The sequence below is a fragment of the Carcharhinus amblyrhynchos genome, chromosome 33 (assembly GCF_965287045.1).
Source record: "Carcharhinus amblyrhynchos chromosome 33, sCarAmb.v2.hapA, whole genome shotgun sequence".
Taxonomy (NCBI): Eukaryota; Metazoa; Chordata; class Chondrichthyes; order Carcharhiniformes; family Carcharhinidae; genus Carcharhinus; species Carcharhinus amblyrhynchos.
Window position 1 is genome coordinate 13,274,633 of NC_137356.1, and position 16,251 is coordinate 13,290,883.

General features: G+C 44.5%; 1 protein-coding gene across 1 annotated transcript in view; it reads right to left on the bottom strand.

The window, feature by feature from the left end:
• Positions 1-16,251, bottom strand: part of LOC145361079 (adhesion G protein-coupled receptor E3-like) — a 59,325-nt gene that overhangs the window by 21,437 nt on the left and 21,637 nt on the right. The window contains exons 6-11 of the mRNA XM_080216657.1: positions 10,876-10,967; positions 8,238-8,336; positions 6,362-6,539; positions 5,318-5,437; positions 3,473-3,663; positions 2,255-2,422 (exon numbers count right to left, since the gene is read on the bottom strand). Coding sequence (XP_080072783.1) covers positions 2,255-2,422; positions 3,473-3,663; positions 5,318-5,437; positions 6,362-6,539; positions 8,238-8,336; positions 10,876-10,967 — 848 coding nt within the window. The remainder of the gene's footprint in view (positions 1-2,254; positions 2,423-3,472; positions 3,664-5,317; positions 5,438-6,361; positions 6,540-8,237; positions 8,337-10,875; positions 10,968-16,251) is intronic.

A 16,251-nucleotide genomic window follows, 5' to 3' on the forward strand; every position in this document is an offset into this window, starting at 1 on the left:
TATCAGGACATTTGGAAAGTCAAAACGCTGTCCATCAGAGTCAGCATGGTTTTATGAAGGGCACATCAGGTTTCACTAATTTGCTAGAGTTCTTCGAAGATGTAACAAGCAAAGTGGATAATGGGGATCCTGTAGCTGTAGTATACCTGAACTTCCGGAAGGCATTTGATAAGGTGCCACACAAAATGTTAATTCACATGGTGAGGTCACATGGGATTAGAAGTAATTTATTAGCTTGGATAGGTGACTGGCTAATGGACAGAAGACAGAATCGGGATGGCAAAAGTAACTAGTGGGGTCGCAGGGTTTGGTCGTTGGGCCCCAGCTATTTACAATCTATTTTAATGTCTTGGGTACAGGGATAGAAGTCTCTATAGCCAAGTTTTCAGATGGCACAAAAATAGGCACAACAAGTTGCAATGAGGGAAGAAGAACCCTACAAATGGACATAGGTTAGGAGAGAGGGCCAAAAGATGGCAGGTGGTGTTTAACATGGATAAGTCATGCATTTTAGTCAGAAAAATGGGAAGACGACTTATCTAAATGGGGAGAGACTTTAGTGCAGAGGGATCCGGGCGTCTTCATTCATGAGTCACAGAAAACTAGCATGCAGGCACAGCAGATAATAAAGAAAGTGGATGGAATGTTGGTATTTCTAGCTAAAGGAATAGAATATAAAGGTAAGGAAACATTTGTTGCAACTATATAAGGCATTCCAGAGATGAGGGATTTGTTGTCTGAAGAGAGGTTGAACAGTTTAGGCTGATACTCCTGGAATTTAGAATGAGGGGAGATCAAATTGAGGCATACAAGATGTTAAAAGGTATGGATAAAGTAGACGTAGAGCGGATGCTTCCTCTTGTGGGGCTTCTAGAACCAGAGGTCATAGCCTTAGAATAAGAGGTAGCAAATTTAAAACAGAATTGAAGGGAAACTACTTCTCCCAAAGGGTTGTGAATCTATGGAATTTGCTACCCCAAATGCAGTGGATGCTGGGACAGTGAGTAAATTTGAGGAGTTAGACTGATTTTTAATCGGTTATGGGTTGAAGGGTTATGGGGAGAAGGCAGGGATGAGGAGCATATCAGCCATGATCGAATGGTAGAGAGAACTCGATGGGCCAAATGGCCTAATTCTGCTCCTATATGTTATGAATTTATGAACCCATTAGATAGTTAAAGAAGTTGGAAACTCAAAGGGCTGGTAGTATGCTTTCAGTTGGGGGAGGGTAATGTAAAATATGTTGGGTACTCAACCCTGTTTCTCCATGACAACCCCTTCACCTGTTCCCAATAGTACGTAGAGGGAAGGGGTATGAAGGGACCCACTTAGCTGTGTACCCTGAAGCCTATTGAAGCCTCAACTGTTCAATTAAGGGCCTCAGTCCACCTCTACCATAAATGCTGTGCAATGGCAAGTGGGCCAGATTGCAGAGGCCATTTTGAAAAGGCTTCTTCACAAAGCCAGGAATGAACAGGGGTGGGGTCACAAATTGCAATACCCTCTGCACATTGGGAGAATCCCTCCCAGGATGTTGTCCTCCCCCTTTGCTCCTCCCCACCTGTAATTTTCAACCTTATACCATTGAAGCCTAAGCTTCATTGAGTTCTGAGGGACTCCACCTGTCACTGGGTCTCAACTTCCAAACTGAATTCTTTCCTATTAGTAACACTTCAGTTCGTATCAACAAGTTTACTATGTATCCTGCTAGTTCCTCAACAAAGTTGACGTCAATCAGCCCAATTGCCCTCCCAGGAGCTCAGCCTTCTGAGCATAAATCAAAGGACAAAGAGGTGGAGATGTAAGTTGTAACATTTCTGCCTGCCTTGTGCTCGTAGCCCTTTCCTCAGTGCAGATGCAGAACATTTTCTCCTGAAAAGGGCAGAGGGATGAGAGGAATTAAACTAGATATGATAGGACACACCCTTGGCAAATCCATGCTGACTCTCCTTGATCTCCCAACTCAGCAACTCTGCCCCATTATAGATCCCAGAATCAGTATCTGCCTTGCTGGAAGCAAAATGCTGGAAAACCTCAGCAGGTCTGACAGTATCTGTCAGAGAGAATACAGCCAACGCTTTTAGTCCGGATGAGCCTTCAGAGCCTTGTTAGTCCACTGGAAGCTCTATTCCTTGCGAGTTTGCCTCTCACTACACCAAAATTTAATCATCTCTCAAACTGCAAGATAAGTGAGTAAGGAGCAGAGAATGTGGAGTAGGATGGGGGGGGATGTGGAGGGAAATGAAACACTTACCTCCTCAGTGAAGGCCATCAAAATCACAAAGCTGGACAAGTGATTGCATTGACATGCTGTGTGAGTGTTATTAGAAGTTACCAGCTCACAACCCCTCGGAGACCAGTGGCTCCCATTTGTTGTGTGACTCCAGTAGGCACACAGTCGTTTGCCAGTGACTGCAGGATCCTGTGGGAAAGCAGGCAAGCTTGTTAGCTATCAGGTCAGAATGGGACTTTGCCACAAAGAGGTTTGGGGAGTTTGTCAAGAGTCCACAGATGTTTGAATCTGCAATGTACTGCTCAAACTGCTGCTCCATCAGGTGGCTGAGTGGATAACACGCACACATCCGAGCCAGAGATTTACCCCCCAAAGTTCTACCCCAGAAACTTAAGCACATCACTTGGCTGACGCTAATGTGGGGGTGCTGAACTTTCCGAGGTTCCCTCCTTTGTGTTAATCATTCAGTTGTAATGGTCTAGTCACTGTAACATCGGAAATGTGTCAGCCAGTTTCTTGACAGCACTCCCACCAGCAGCAATGAGGTGATTGGGCTGATTAACATGATGACGGTTGAGGGATAATTATTGGACCCAGGAGAACCCCACTTTTCTTTGAAATAGTGCTTGGGATCCTTTAGGCCTCCTGAGAGCACAGATGGGACCTCAGTTTAACAAGAGTCACAAAAAGTTAGCATGCAGGGTGCAGCATCTAATCAAGAAGGCTATCTTTATTACAGAAGGAATTGAACATAAAAGCAAGGGGTATAATCAAGGATCCCACGCACTCTGAACAACACTTTGTTGGAAAAAGATACGAAAGTCTGAAAACACACATGAACCAACTCAAGAACAGCTTCTTCCCTGCTGTCATCACACTTTTGAATGGTCCTATCAAGCTGATCTTCCTCTACACCCCATCTGTAACTGCAACACTATATTCTGCACCCTCTCCTTTCCTTCTGCCCTATGTATTCAATGAACAGTATGTTTTGCCTGTATAGTGCACAAGAAACAATACTTTTCAGTATATCCCAGTACATGTGACAATAAATCAAATTGATCAACTAAGTCCTGTCTTTGGCCAAGATTTTGGTCACCTTTCCTAATATCGCTTTGAGGCTTGGGTGCAAATTCTGATGTTTCTAGAAAGTTGGGATATTTACCTAGTGGCAAGCCGCTACATAACTGCAAATTTGTGTGATTGTAATCTTGAAATGATCATGTTAACGTCACAAACCTCTTTGTGCTTTAGAATGAAGTTCACAGCTATGGGAAGCTTGTCGTTGCTTGAGGATCCCAAAGCAACTGAAATGACTTGAGATTGCAACTGAACATCGTAATTCTCGCTGCTTTCCTTGTTTCTGTACTGTGCTCCTTGCAGGATGGCATCCATGTTGTTGTACACAATGAAAGCAATAGCAATACAGCCTGGCACCAAGGAGAGACACAAGGGTTAGTGTTAGCCAAACTAGAAATACAGATGAGTTCCTGGATTAGATGGACGTTACCCATGGCAGCAACTTGACAGGGCTCCTTCGGCAGCAGCTCCTAAGCCCTGCAACCCTTACTGCCTTGAATTTCAAAGGCAATGGATGCAAGAGAACACTGCACCACCTGCAAGTTCCCCACCAAACCACCGGACTGGAATGTATTGCCATTCTTCCATTGTTGTAGTTCAAGATCCTGGAATTCCCTACTAATGGCATTGTGGGTGTACCTACACCATGTGGACTGCAGTAGTTCAAGGAGGTCTACCGCCACCAGCTTCTCAAGGGCAGGTAGGCATGAGCAATTATGCCAGCCTCACAAGAGATAACCATATCTGGGGAATGAATATAGTGTATATATATTTTTAAAATTCTTTCATGGGACGTGGGTGTCACTGAAAAGGCCAGCATTTGATGCTCATCCCTAATTTCCCTGGAATTGAAGGGCTTGCATTTCAGAGGGCAATTAAACATCAACCACAGTGCTGTGCATCTGGAGATACATCCATGCCAGACCAGGTAAGGATGGTAGATTTCCTTCCCTAAAGGACATTAGAGAATCAGATGGGTTTCATGATCACTGTTGCTGAGACTAGGTTCATATAGTCCACACATTCTTCTTTGATTAATTGAATTTACATTCTGTTAGGTGCTATGGTGGGATTTGAACCTGTATCCTCAGAGCATTAGCCTGAATTTGAGGATGATTAGGCTAGTGACAGTATCACAACACCACCATTTGCCCTGTGTCTGGGTTATGGGGAATGAGGTGTAGGGAGGAACTCTACCACCTTGCCCGCCACAGAATCGACATGGACAAGCGTCCAACAACAGAAATCTCCATTGATATTGGGCAGGAATTTCTGGTCTCGCCCAAGCAAAGCTGTAAAATCCCACTCGTAGAGTTGGATTAGTTTCATATTGCTCTTGTTAAATCATCATATTCACACTGAAGCAAATGACATCTAACTATGCTGCAAACCATTCGAGGAGGTTAAGAAGTTGATATGTATCAATTGGCTCTGTCCATCAAAGGAATGAAAACTGTCCTTGTGGATTCCAGAACTGATGTCCTTGAGATAAAGAGGGGAAAAAATAAGCTATATAATAAAAAAAATACTGTGAATGCTGGAATCTGAAACTGAAAATGCTGGAAAAATCTCAGCAGGTCTGACATCATTTGTGGGGAGAAAACAGAGGCTGTGTTTCAAGTCTGGATGACCCTTTAACATGGTGTTGTGAGACTTCTTAAAGTCCAACAGGTTTATTTGGTAGCACAAGCTTTCGGAGTGTTGCTCCTTCATCAGGTCTTCACTCACCAGATTTCTTACTGTGCCTCCCCCAATCCAATGCTGGCATCTCCACATCATGGATGATCCTTTGGCAGAGCTGAAGCTGTTCCTGTCTCATCCAGTGTGTGCACTGGTGAAAATGTGGCACTGGCAAGTGAGGCCACCACCAGTTGAATTGACCATCATCCAGTCTCACAATGGGACAATGGTTACATGGACAGAGTTCCCACAGTGGCTGCTGGCACCCATGAAACCCAACCCCATGTTGGAGACAAGCAATACAGAACAGTGCAACTAATTTACCAGTCATTTTGGAGCCTGTAGCTGGTCTCCAGGAAATGTCCACTGCATTGTCCTTGACTTCCAGACTCACTTTCTCATGGATGTGGGTGCTGGCTGCATCAATAACTTGCAGCTGGAGATCTAAACATGAAAACAAAAGAGCAGAAGATGAATTTGGAGGAAATCAAAGTCCTTTGGCCCAGATTCTCTCATCTCCTGAATATCAGCCTTTTCTAATCCCTCATTAGAGTTTTAACTTTGATTCTAGTTCACATGTCTCCTATAATTTGTCTATTGGTGTTGATGCCTGGTGCAGGACTGAATAGAATAAGGATTCCTGAAAGAGTGAGGAAGGTCACTTTCTCACCCTGGGTGCTGTTGGAGCTGTCGTTCCAGAGTTGATTTGTCCCACCGAGTCCCTATCTGCCAGTCTACTTGCTCCTTTTCTCTCACCTCTTGTTGGAACTTGTGTATCATTGGGTGGAATAGGAGTTGTGCAATGTGCAGACAGACTCACCAACATGCACCTAATGAGCCTACTAGCATGACAAGGACAATAACTATCAAACATAGGGGCTAATGGGTTCCAAATGACTAACATTTACCACTATTTGCTATTCAGAGAAACACAAAGCTCTGAAGGGGACAATTCAGTCTCATGTCTCTACTGCCTCTGAGAGCCAACTCATAGAATCATAGAATTCCTACAGTGTAGAAAGAGGCTATTTGGCCCATTAAGTCTGCATAGATCACAATCCCATCCAGGCCCAATCCACATAACCCCACATATTTAGCCTGGTAATCCCCCGATACTAAGTGGCAATTTAACATGGCTAGTCAACCTAACCTGCACATCTTTGGTCTAATTAGTCCCATCTCTTTCCCCATAGTCTTGCACATTTTTTTCCCGAGTACATATCCAATTTACTTATAAAATGTTCCAGCTGAGTCTGCTTCTGCCACTCTTTCAGGCAGCCTAAATAATGTTAACTTGGGCTTGTCTGAGGGCCAACTGGTGTGTCCTTTCTCTTGCGCACCGTGAGTTGCAGACTGCCACACATTTACCCATTGCCTCTGTGGAGATGCTTTTCTGTTCTTGACCTGCTAAGTTCAGGGCGGCCATGATGGCAGCCCCCTCCACACCCTGCAAGATCTGAGAGGCTGAGTGTAACCGCTCCTCCTGTCCCATTTCCTTCAGCGGTGATTCATCCATGAACATCTTTGCCGTCAGTGAAACGATATCCTGCGGGGAAAAAGATCATTTTCAGAAGCAGCATCAGATGATACCCTCAGGCAACTTTCAAGATCCCTTAACTTTAGTTAAAAGAAGAGAGCAGGGGATTTTTCCCCAATCACCTGGTCAATAATTAACCTTCAAGCAACACTACTAAAGCTGGATTGGTGGCACACTTCTGCCTCAGGGACCCGGGTTCAATTCTGGCTTTGTGTGAAATTTGCATGTTCTCCCCATGTCTGTGTGGGTTTTCTCCAGATGCTCTAGTTTGCTCTCACAGTCCAAAGATGTATAGGCTAGACGGATTGGCCATGCTAAATACCCTTAATTCCAAAAATGTGTAGCTTAGATTGATTGACCGTGGTAAATGTGTGGGCTTATGGCGATAATAGGGTAGGAGAGCAGGACTGGGTAAGATATTCCATTAGAGTTGGTGCAGACTTAATGGGCACTGTAAAGACCCTATGATTATCACATTGCATTTTGTAGGATACTATCATGTGCGAATTGGTTGTTGCATTTCCCAAATTACAACAGTATGCCATTGGCCATGAATTTCTTTGGGATGTCCTGAGGTCAGGAAAGGTGCTACAGAAGTGCTAGTTTCAACAGGTTAGCTCACCAACGTGCAGCTGTGTTGTGTGTGGTGCAATGCTGTTTGGACTGAGACCTGCCTGTGTTGAACCCTTGGTTTGCTGATTTCAGTCAGGGATAAGGGTGAAGGTGCTACAGTTATCTCCTTGGCATCCTGAGATAAGGGATGGTGGACATTCAGCCTGGGTTCCTGCTCCTGATCATTCTCATCACTGGAAGAATATCCTTTTGATGGTTGTCGCAGCATAGAAATAGGCCCATCAAATGACCGAGATAGTCCAACCCCACACTTTGGTCAGGGCTTTGTTTTGGGTCAGGATGCCAGAGTCAAAGGTGGACCCCAGCCTCACATTGGGCATAATTTTCCATCCCATCGCAGTTGGGGGTTGCGGGGGATGGTGTGGAAAATGTTGCCAGCCATTGAAAACTCCATTGACTTGAGTAGGACTGGAAAATCTTGCCGGCGCAGTACAATTCGGCTCATTGTGACACATACCTGTTGTGGATTTTGGGTTTACTTGTTCAATAGGTGGTGTCCAATTGACCGTGGGGTGGGGGGGGAGGGTCTCAACTGGGGCAGGGAGAGGGTTGCAGACTGCCATTGTGATAAAGGACAGAGGTAAGGAAGAGGGAGGCAGCTGCTATCTTGGGGCAAGCAACATCTTGAGGCACTACCATCATCTTGGGATGGGCAACATCTTGAGGCAACTACCACTATCTTGGGGCAGCTACCAGCTTGAGGCAGCCCTTCGAGCAGCTTCCAAAAAGCTGAAGCAAAAAATGGCCACAGCTACAGGGCACCAATTGTGAAGCGGGCAAACCCTTCACCGTCAGGCTGTGGCAATGGCCAGTAGACCTGGGGTTGAGCAAGGGGTGTGGAAGGGATGGAGGAGGGGGAAACGAGGTGGTGGAGAAGGGAGGCACAAGAGATGGAGTACAAGCAGGGGAGGAGGGGTGGGCCTCAGGCATCCTTGAGTCTTGAACCAACCCCCCTCTCCCCCTCCCCACCAAGCTTCCCAAAACAAGCTTACTCAAATCATATGGATGCAAACATGCTGAGCTCTAAATCCTAACTTTGAGGAACAGTTCAAAGGGTGACGGGTCTCTCCTCACCTCAATTCTTAATCCTTCAGTAGGATTTTGGCACAGTTCCCCTGGCAGCCAATTGGCATTAGCCATCATCGAACAAAATAATTCCACAGGTGAGGCTGGCTATGAAGATAGGAGGAAAAAAAGTATTAGTTTAACCATGCTAAGTTTTGAGTTATTACTCAGTACAAGATGTGCTGCTTGCTGGTGCCCTCTGTGGTTAGTTACTGGCATTACATTGAAAAAAACATTTGGTTAGCTTGGTGACATTTCTCTATTCAGTTTGCACCTGTCGTCATCATCGTATGAGTGTTCCCTGCTCATGTAAGTCAAGGACACGACCACTGTTATTACTTGAAGTATTTGTTTGAAGTTCTAGTGTTTTAACAAGGACATATTAATAACAGTCTGACTGATAATTCAGTAAATTGAACTAGGATAACAACCATTAACAACCCACCACTGCACCCCGCCCCCCGCCCCCCCCGGCCACCCCCTCACTTTGCCTTATAGAATCCAAAGATGCAAGGGTTAGATGGATCGGCCACGCTAAATTGACCCTAGTGTCAGGGGGATTAGCAGGGTAAATGCATGGGGTTATGGGGATAGACCTGGTGGAATTATGGTTGGGGCAGACCCAATGGGCCAAATGGCCTCCTTCTGCACTGTAGTGAGGTTCAATCATAGGGTCATAGAACTCCTACAGTGCAGAAGGAGGCCATTGGGCCCATCAAGTCTGCACTGCCCACAGTCCCACCCAGGCCCTATTCCCGTGACCCCACATATTTACTCTACTAATCCTCCTGACACTAGGGTCAATTTGGCATGGCTAATTCACCTAACCCGCACATCTTTGGGGTTTAAATCTTTTATGTTTAAAGTTTATTTATTAGTATCACAAGTAGGCTTACATTAATACTGTGGTACTGTGACAATCCTCTAATCACAACACCCCAGTTCTGGTACACTGAGAGAATTTAGCATGACCAATGCACGATAACCAGCATGTCTTTTAGACTGTGGGAGGAAACCCATGCAGCCATGGGGAGAATGCGGAATGTGCACACGGACAGTGACCCAAGCTGGGAATTGAACCTGTGTCCCTGGTGCTGTGAGGCAGCGGTGCTAACCATTGTGCCACTGTCCATGACAACTTTGTCAAGCTTTCCTTTGCTCCGACCTTTCGCTGACCTTCCATTCTGTCCCACCTCCTTATCCTGCCTCTCCAGCTATATCATTCATCATATTTCTGCCCCTCTTCGGCCTGTAGAAGAGCCGTATGCACTCAAAACGTTAGGTGGGATTTTCTGACCATTTGTACCAATGGGGGGGGAGGGGATTCTCCCTTCCCACTGCAGTGAACAAAGAGCAAAGAAAATTACAGCACAAGAACAGACCTTTCACCCCTGCAAGCCTGCACCGACCGTGCTGCCCGGCTGAACTAAGAACCCCCACCCTTCTCTAGGCCATATCCCTCTATTCCCATCCTATTCATATATTTATCCAGATGCCCAGTGAATGGAGATTTGGCTGGCTGTCTCTCTCTCTCTCTGAATGCACAGATGCTGCCACAACTGCTGAGGTTTTCCAGCATTTTCTCTTCTTATTTTCAGATTTCCATTATAGATTGCTTTTGTTTCAGTAGAGTTAGGGGAAAAAAATCATCTTGGATGGGGTATTTTTATTTCCATATTGTTACTATTTCTTTGGATAAAAGGGCAGGTGATTTGTCTCAAACAATTGATCAAAAAGCTCGTTTTATATATTTTGTTTCCCTGTTTGCTCTTATTATTGGTATCTCTCGTTTGTATTTATTTATTTAATATCAATTTTTTTAAATCATGCTTTCCCATATATTTTCTAGTTACTTTTCACTGATAGTCTGTGTAAGGGATTAAATGTAATAAGACTAGTTTTCATCAAATTCTTATTTACTTACCATATTAACACTTGTTTGTACATGTAACTCAATTCTCTGAACTAAAAGTGTCTATGTAATATTGTTGTGTATTTCTGCCAAAAGCACTGATCATAGAATCCCTAAAATGCAGAAGAGGCCATTCGGCCCATAGGGTCTGCACTGTCTCTCCAACAGAGTATCTTCCCCAGTCTATCCCCGTAACCCCATACATTTACCATGGATAGTCCATCTAACTTGCACATCTTTGTGGAGTGTGGGAGGAAACTGGAGCACCCGGAGGAAACCTCAGCAGACATGGGGAGAACATGCAGACTCCATACAGGCAATCACCTGAGGCTAGATTTGAACCTGGGTCCCTGGCACTGTGAGGCAGCAGTGCTAACCACTGTGCCACCATGATGATCAGTGAGATGTAGAATTCTAACTCTTTTATCCTTTTAATCTGTGAGAAAAGGAAAACTAAAAATAATGTCAAAAAAAAGGTGAACCTGAGCTTGACCTCCCCACCATCACCCTCTGGCCCTGCTGTTAAATGTGAAGACAGGATGGTGCTCAGATACAGTGAGCCTTCTAAGTGACTAGTCAGCTGTGGCAGTCACTGGCCAAATGCATAGTTGGACAGTGGTCATGTGGATGACCAGTGACTTCATCTGAGCAAGGGCAGGGGTACATACTTCCCAGAGTTTGGAAAGGGAATGCAATTTCTAAAATGCCCTGAGGTAAATGATGTTGATGACTCACCGGCCCTGTTGCTGCTGACAGTTTGACAATTCCAGTGGTTCCAACAGCAGAAAGGTTGTAGTCTCTGGCTGCAGTAGGAGATGGACCATGGTCTGAAACAACAGCACATTTGGAATATAGTTTAGTGCTTTTATTTTAAGCTTATGGTGCTGTTCCTCCCTGCTAATTTTTACAGATGTACCATAGAAAGCATCCTTTCCGGATGTATGACAGTTTGGTATGGCTTCTGCACTGCCCAAAGACTGCAAAAATCGACAAAGGATTATGGACGTAGCCCAGTTCATAACGCAAACCAGCCTCCCATCCATTGACTCCACCTACAATCCCCACTGCCTCAGGAAAGCAGCTATCATTATCAAGGACCCCACATACCCAAGACATTCTCTCTTCCACCTTCTTCCATTGGGAAAAAGATACAAAAGTCCGAGGTCATGTACCAACCAACTCAAGAACAGCTTCTTCCCAACTGACCTTTGAATGCACCTTATATTAAGTTGACCTTTCTCTACACCCTAGCTATGACTGTAACACTACATTCTGCACATTCTCCTTTGCTCCTCCCCTATGTACTCTATGAACAGCATGCTTTGTCTGTTCTGTGCACAAGAAACAATACTTTTCACTGTATCCCAATACATGTGACAATGATAAATTAAATCAAATCCCTCCCTACCAAGTACAATGTGGCTGTTAAAATGAGAGAAGTTATTGCAGGAGAGAAAGAGCCTCCACTTTGCTAGCAATGTGCCTCAATCCTGCCTATGTCAAACCCTTTCAGATCTTGCTCAAGATCTCCTTTAATAAACATAATTTTCTCAGGATGGGGACATCACTGCAAGACTGGTATTCATTGCCTGCTATGAGTGAGATAGTACTTGTGAGCTGGCTTCTTGAATTGCTACAGTCTGCACAGTGGATGGGGCCCTCACTGTGCTGTTAAGAACAGACACTGGGATCTTCCAACTCTGCTGCTCTGCGTTAGCTGGAAATCCATTGATTTTCAGCAGGACCGGATAATCCTGATAGCAGGCAGGCCTGGAAAATCCAGCCTAGAGTTCTAGGAATTCCAATGGTGGTGAAGAAGTGAACCCTACATTTTCAAGTCAGGGTGATGTGTAGCTTGGAGGAGGACTCGGCAATGGCAATGTTCCCAAATGCCTGCTGCGTCTGTCCTTCAAGTGGTGGAGCTCCTGGGCTTGGGAGGTGCTATTGAAGTATTTCTGATTGGACAATTTAGATGCTTCATGCTGAAGACCTACACTCGTAGAAGTTAGGTTCACGTTGGCCATTGGCCACGCTTTGTTCCATTTTGACTGTTAAATGCAACAGTGGAGACTTCCAGTGCCATCTGTAGGGTTTGGTGTTAAATTAAGGCCCTGAAACGTTAAAAACCATCATCAAAGCAACTGCAGTACACCATACCCCCATGTTAAGATGATCAGCAAGGATTATAAGCCACAGATCACAATATACCGGCCTTGACCTTAAATTCAAAACAATCATTTTACCAGCTGGACTTTAACTCAATGGTTAAGCAACTCCTCACATCAGTTTCTAAATAAAGATAACTTGGAAAATACAAGCGGCTGCAAGAAAATATGGAAACATCCAGAACACTGATTGCAAAGTTCGAACTCAACAAATGACACAGTCGCAGAGTGTCTTTCACTGGATGATAAAGATGGGGGAGGGAAGCGAATTGTGCTGAGAAGTGGTGGGGGTGGGTGGTGGTAAGGTGTGCTCGGGGAGTGACAAAGGTGGGGCAAGTTGAACCGAGTATTCTGTAAATCTGAAATAGAGAACTGATTAGTTAGACTGTTGGAGTTACTCGGAAGATACGCCAGTAACTGAGCAACCTTGAAATTCTGGCAGCGATGAAATAGTGGTATTGTCACTGGACTAGTAATCCAGATGGAGCGCAAGGGGACCCTGGGTTCGAATTCCACCATGGCAGATGGTGAAATCTGAATTCAATTAAAATCTGGAATTAAACGTCTCAATGAAACCATTGTCAATTGTTGGAAAAACCCATCCGGTTCACTAATGTCCCTTTAGGGAAGGAAATCTTTGTCTCAGTATTTGTGACCATAACGTTATCACCAATTGTTGTAAAAGCCCATCTGGTTCACTTGTGTCCTTTGGGGAAGAAAATCTGCCTCCTTACCTGGTCTGGCCTACGTATGACTCTTAAAATGCCCTCTGAAATGGCCTAGTGAGCCATTCAGTTCAAGGTAATAAATGCTGGCCCAGCCAGTCTGCTCCCAGTGAATTTATTAAATTTATTAAAAATCCTTGGGAGTATGTCATTCCCCGCTCTTATATGTTTCCAACTGATGACCAGCTAATGGTCTTGTCTGAAGCTTGGCTTTTCATACGTAACACTTACAGAATAAACGTAAGCCATTCTGACCACCAGATCTTTGCTGATGTTCAAGGTCCCCAGGAGCCATCTGCCATTAGGCGTGATAATAGCAGATGGTAAAGTCTACTGGTCCCATAACCTCCACACCCAGGCTAATGCTCTCTCGAGAACATGGGTTCAAATCCCACCACAGGAGCTGTTGGGATTTAAATTCAATGAATAATAAGAAATCTGGGATTGGATTTGTCTCAATAATTGTGACCATAATGTTATCACCAGTTATTGCAAAAGCCCATCTGGTTCACTTGTGTCCTTTGAGGAAGAAAATCTGCTGCTCTTATCCCCGATCTGGCCCACAGCAATGTGATTGACTATTAATTGCCCTCTAGAAATGGACTATGGAATCACTCAGTTCAAGGGATGGGAAACAAATGGTGCCAGTGATATGTACCTCCCCATAACAGAATCATAGAAAAATCTCTCCCTATCAGCACATCATATTCCTTTCTTTGTCATGTACTTATCTCAGTTCACTTCATCACAGCGTAGTTCAGAGTCAATCACTTGGTTAGTGTGGGGATAGAGTCACATGTAGGTCTGACCAAATAAGTGAGGCGGCTTTCATTCCCTTACGCTCATTAGCGAACCAGTTGTATTTTAGGACAATTAGAGAATTTCACGGTTGCTATTACTGGTACCATATTTTATTTTAAAGCAGTTCGTGCAAGGGTGGGATTAGAACTCGCATCCTCTGGATTATTAGGAGGGGAGACAATGGCCTACTGGTTTTGTCGCTAGATGATTAATCCAGAAACTCAGCCGATGTTCTGGGGGACAAATCCTGCCATGGCAGATGGTGGAATTTGAATTCAATAAAAAAAATCTGGAAATAAGAATCTACTGACGACCATGAAGCCATTGTCAGAAAAACCCATCTGGTTCACTAATGTCCCTTTAGGGAAGGAAATCTGCTGTCCTTACCTGTTCTGGACGACATGTGACTGCAGACCCACGGCAATGTTGTTGACTCTGAGCTGGCCTCCAAGAGCAACTAGGGATGGGCAATAAATGCTGTCCAGCCAGAGACACCCAAAATTAACATGTTGCATTACTTTCCCCAAATCCAACTGTGTGAAGCTGATACCACTGAGATTCTGGAGGCTTCTAGATGGTTTCACTCATCCCAATGAAACACAGCCCCACTGCTGACTATAATCACTGAGTTATGGATGTCTAGTAACATTTTAATTTTTAACAGCTCATTGGCAGTGTTCACCTTCTCCTGTCAGTGAGAAATATTAGTTGCTTTTGCTTTATAGGATTAGTGGAAGTTTGTGCTCATCTAGTTCAATACTGACTCAGAAATATTATGCAAAAAAAGCCTTCAGATCCGATATGGGAATCTTCAGACTTGCTAAGCTGTTACATAAATAAAGGCTTTCCATCTTTTCCTACTGCACAATATAATTAAACCCTAGTTACACTGAACTGATTGATTATAGCGATTGATGTACAGAGAGGGGAAATGTGTGATCTGCTCAGGTATGTTCCTATTACCCGAATTAGGTGTGTTTCCATTAACAGGCTCAGGTGTGTTCTCATTATCATGGTCAGGTGTCAATCCAGAACCAGGTGTCTTCCCAATAACAGACTCGGATGTGTTTCCATTAAGAGGTGCAGGTGTGTCCCCAATCACAGGTGCAGGTGTGTTAACAATGACAGGTGCAGGTGTGTTATCATCAACAGGTGCAGGTGTGTTAACAATGACAGGTGCAGGTGTGTTATCATTAACAGGTACAGGTGTGTTTACAATGACAGGTGCAGGTGTGTTATCAACAGGTGCAGGTGTGTTATCATTAACAGGTGCAGGTGTGTTATCATTAACAGGTGCAGGTGTGTTATCATCAGCAGGTGCAGGTGTGTTATCATCAGCAGGTGCAGGTGTGTTATCATTAACAGGTACAGGTGTGTTTACAATGACAGGTGCAGGTGTGTTATCATTAACAGGTACAGGTGTGTTTACAATGACAGGTGCAGGTGTGTTATCATTAACAGGTGCAGGTGTGTTATCATCAACAGGTGCAGGTGTGTTAACAATGACAGGTGCAGGTGTGTTATCATTAACAGGTACAGGTGTGTTTACAATGACAGGTGCAGGTGTGTTATCAACAGGTGCAGGTGTGTTATCATTAACAGGTGCAGGTGTGTTATCATCAGCAGGTGCAGGTGTGTTATCATCAGCAGGTGCAGGTGTGTTATCATTAACAGGTACAGGTGTGTTTACAATGACAGGTGCAGGTGTGTTATCATTAACAGGTACAGGTGTGTTATCATCAGCAGGTGCAGGTGTGTTATCATTAACAGGTGCAGGTGTGTTATCATCAGCAGGTGCAGGTGTGTTATCATCAGCAGGTGCAGGTGTGTTATCATTAACAGGTACAGGTGTGTTTACAATGACAGGTGCAGGTGTGTTATCATCAGCAGGTGCAGGTGTGTTATCATCAGCAGGTGCAGGTGTGTTATCATTAACAGGTACAGGTGTGTTTACAATGACAGGTGCAGGTGTGTTATCATCAGCAGGTGCAGGTGTGTTATCATCAGCAGGTGCAGGTGTGTTATCATTAACAGGTACAGGTGTGTTTACAATGACAGGTGCAGGTGTGTTATCATTAACAGGTACAGGTGTGTTTACAATGACAGGTGCAGGTGTGTTATCATTAACAGGTGCAGGTGTGTTATCATCAACAGGTGCAGGTGTGTTATCATCAGCAGGTGCAGGTGTGTTATCATTAACAGGTGCAGGTGTGTTAACAATGACAGGTGCAGGTGTGTTATCATTAACAGGTGCAGGTGTGTTATCATCAGCAGGTGCAGGTGTGTTAACAATGACAGGTGCAGGTGTGTTATCATTAACAGGTGCAGGTGTGTTATCATTAACAGGTGCAGGTGTGTTATCATCAGCAGGTGCAGGTGTGTTAACAATGACAGGTGCAGGTGTGTTATCATTAACAAGT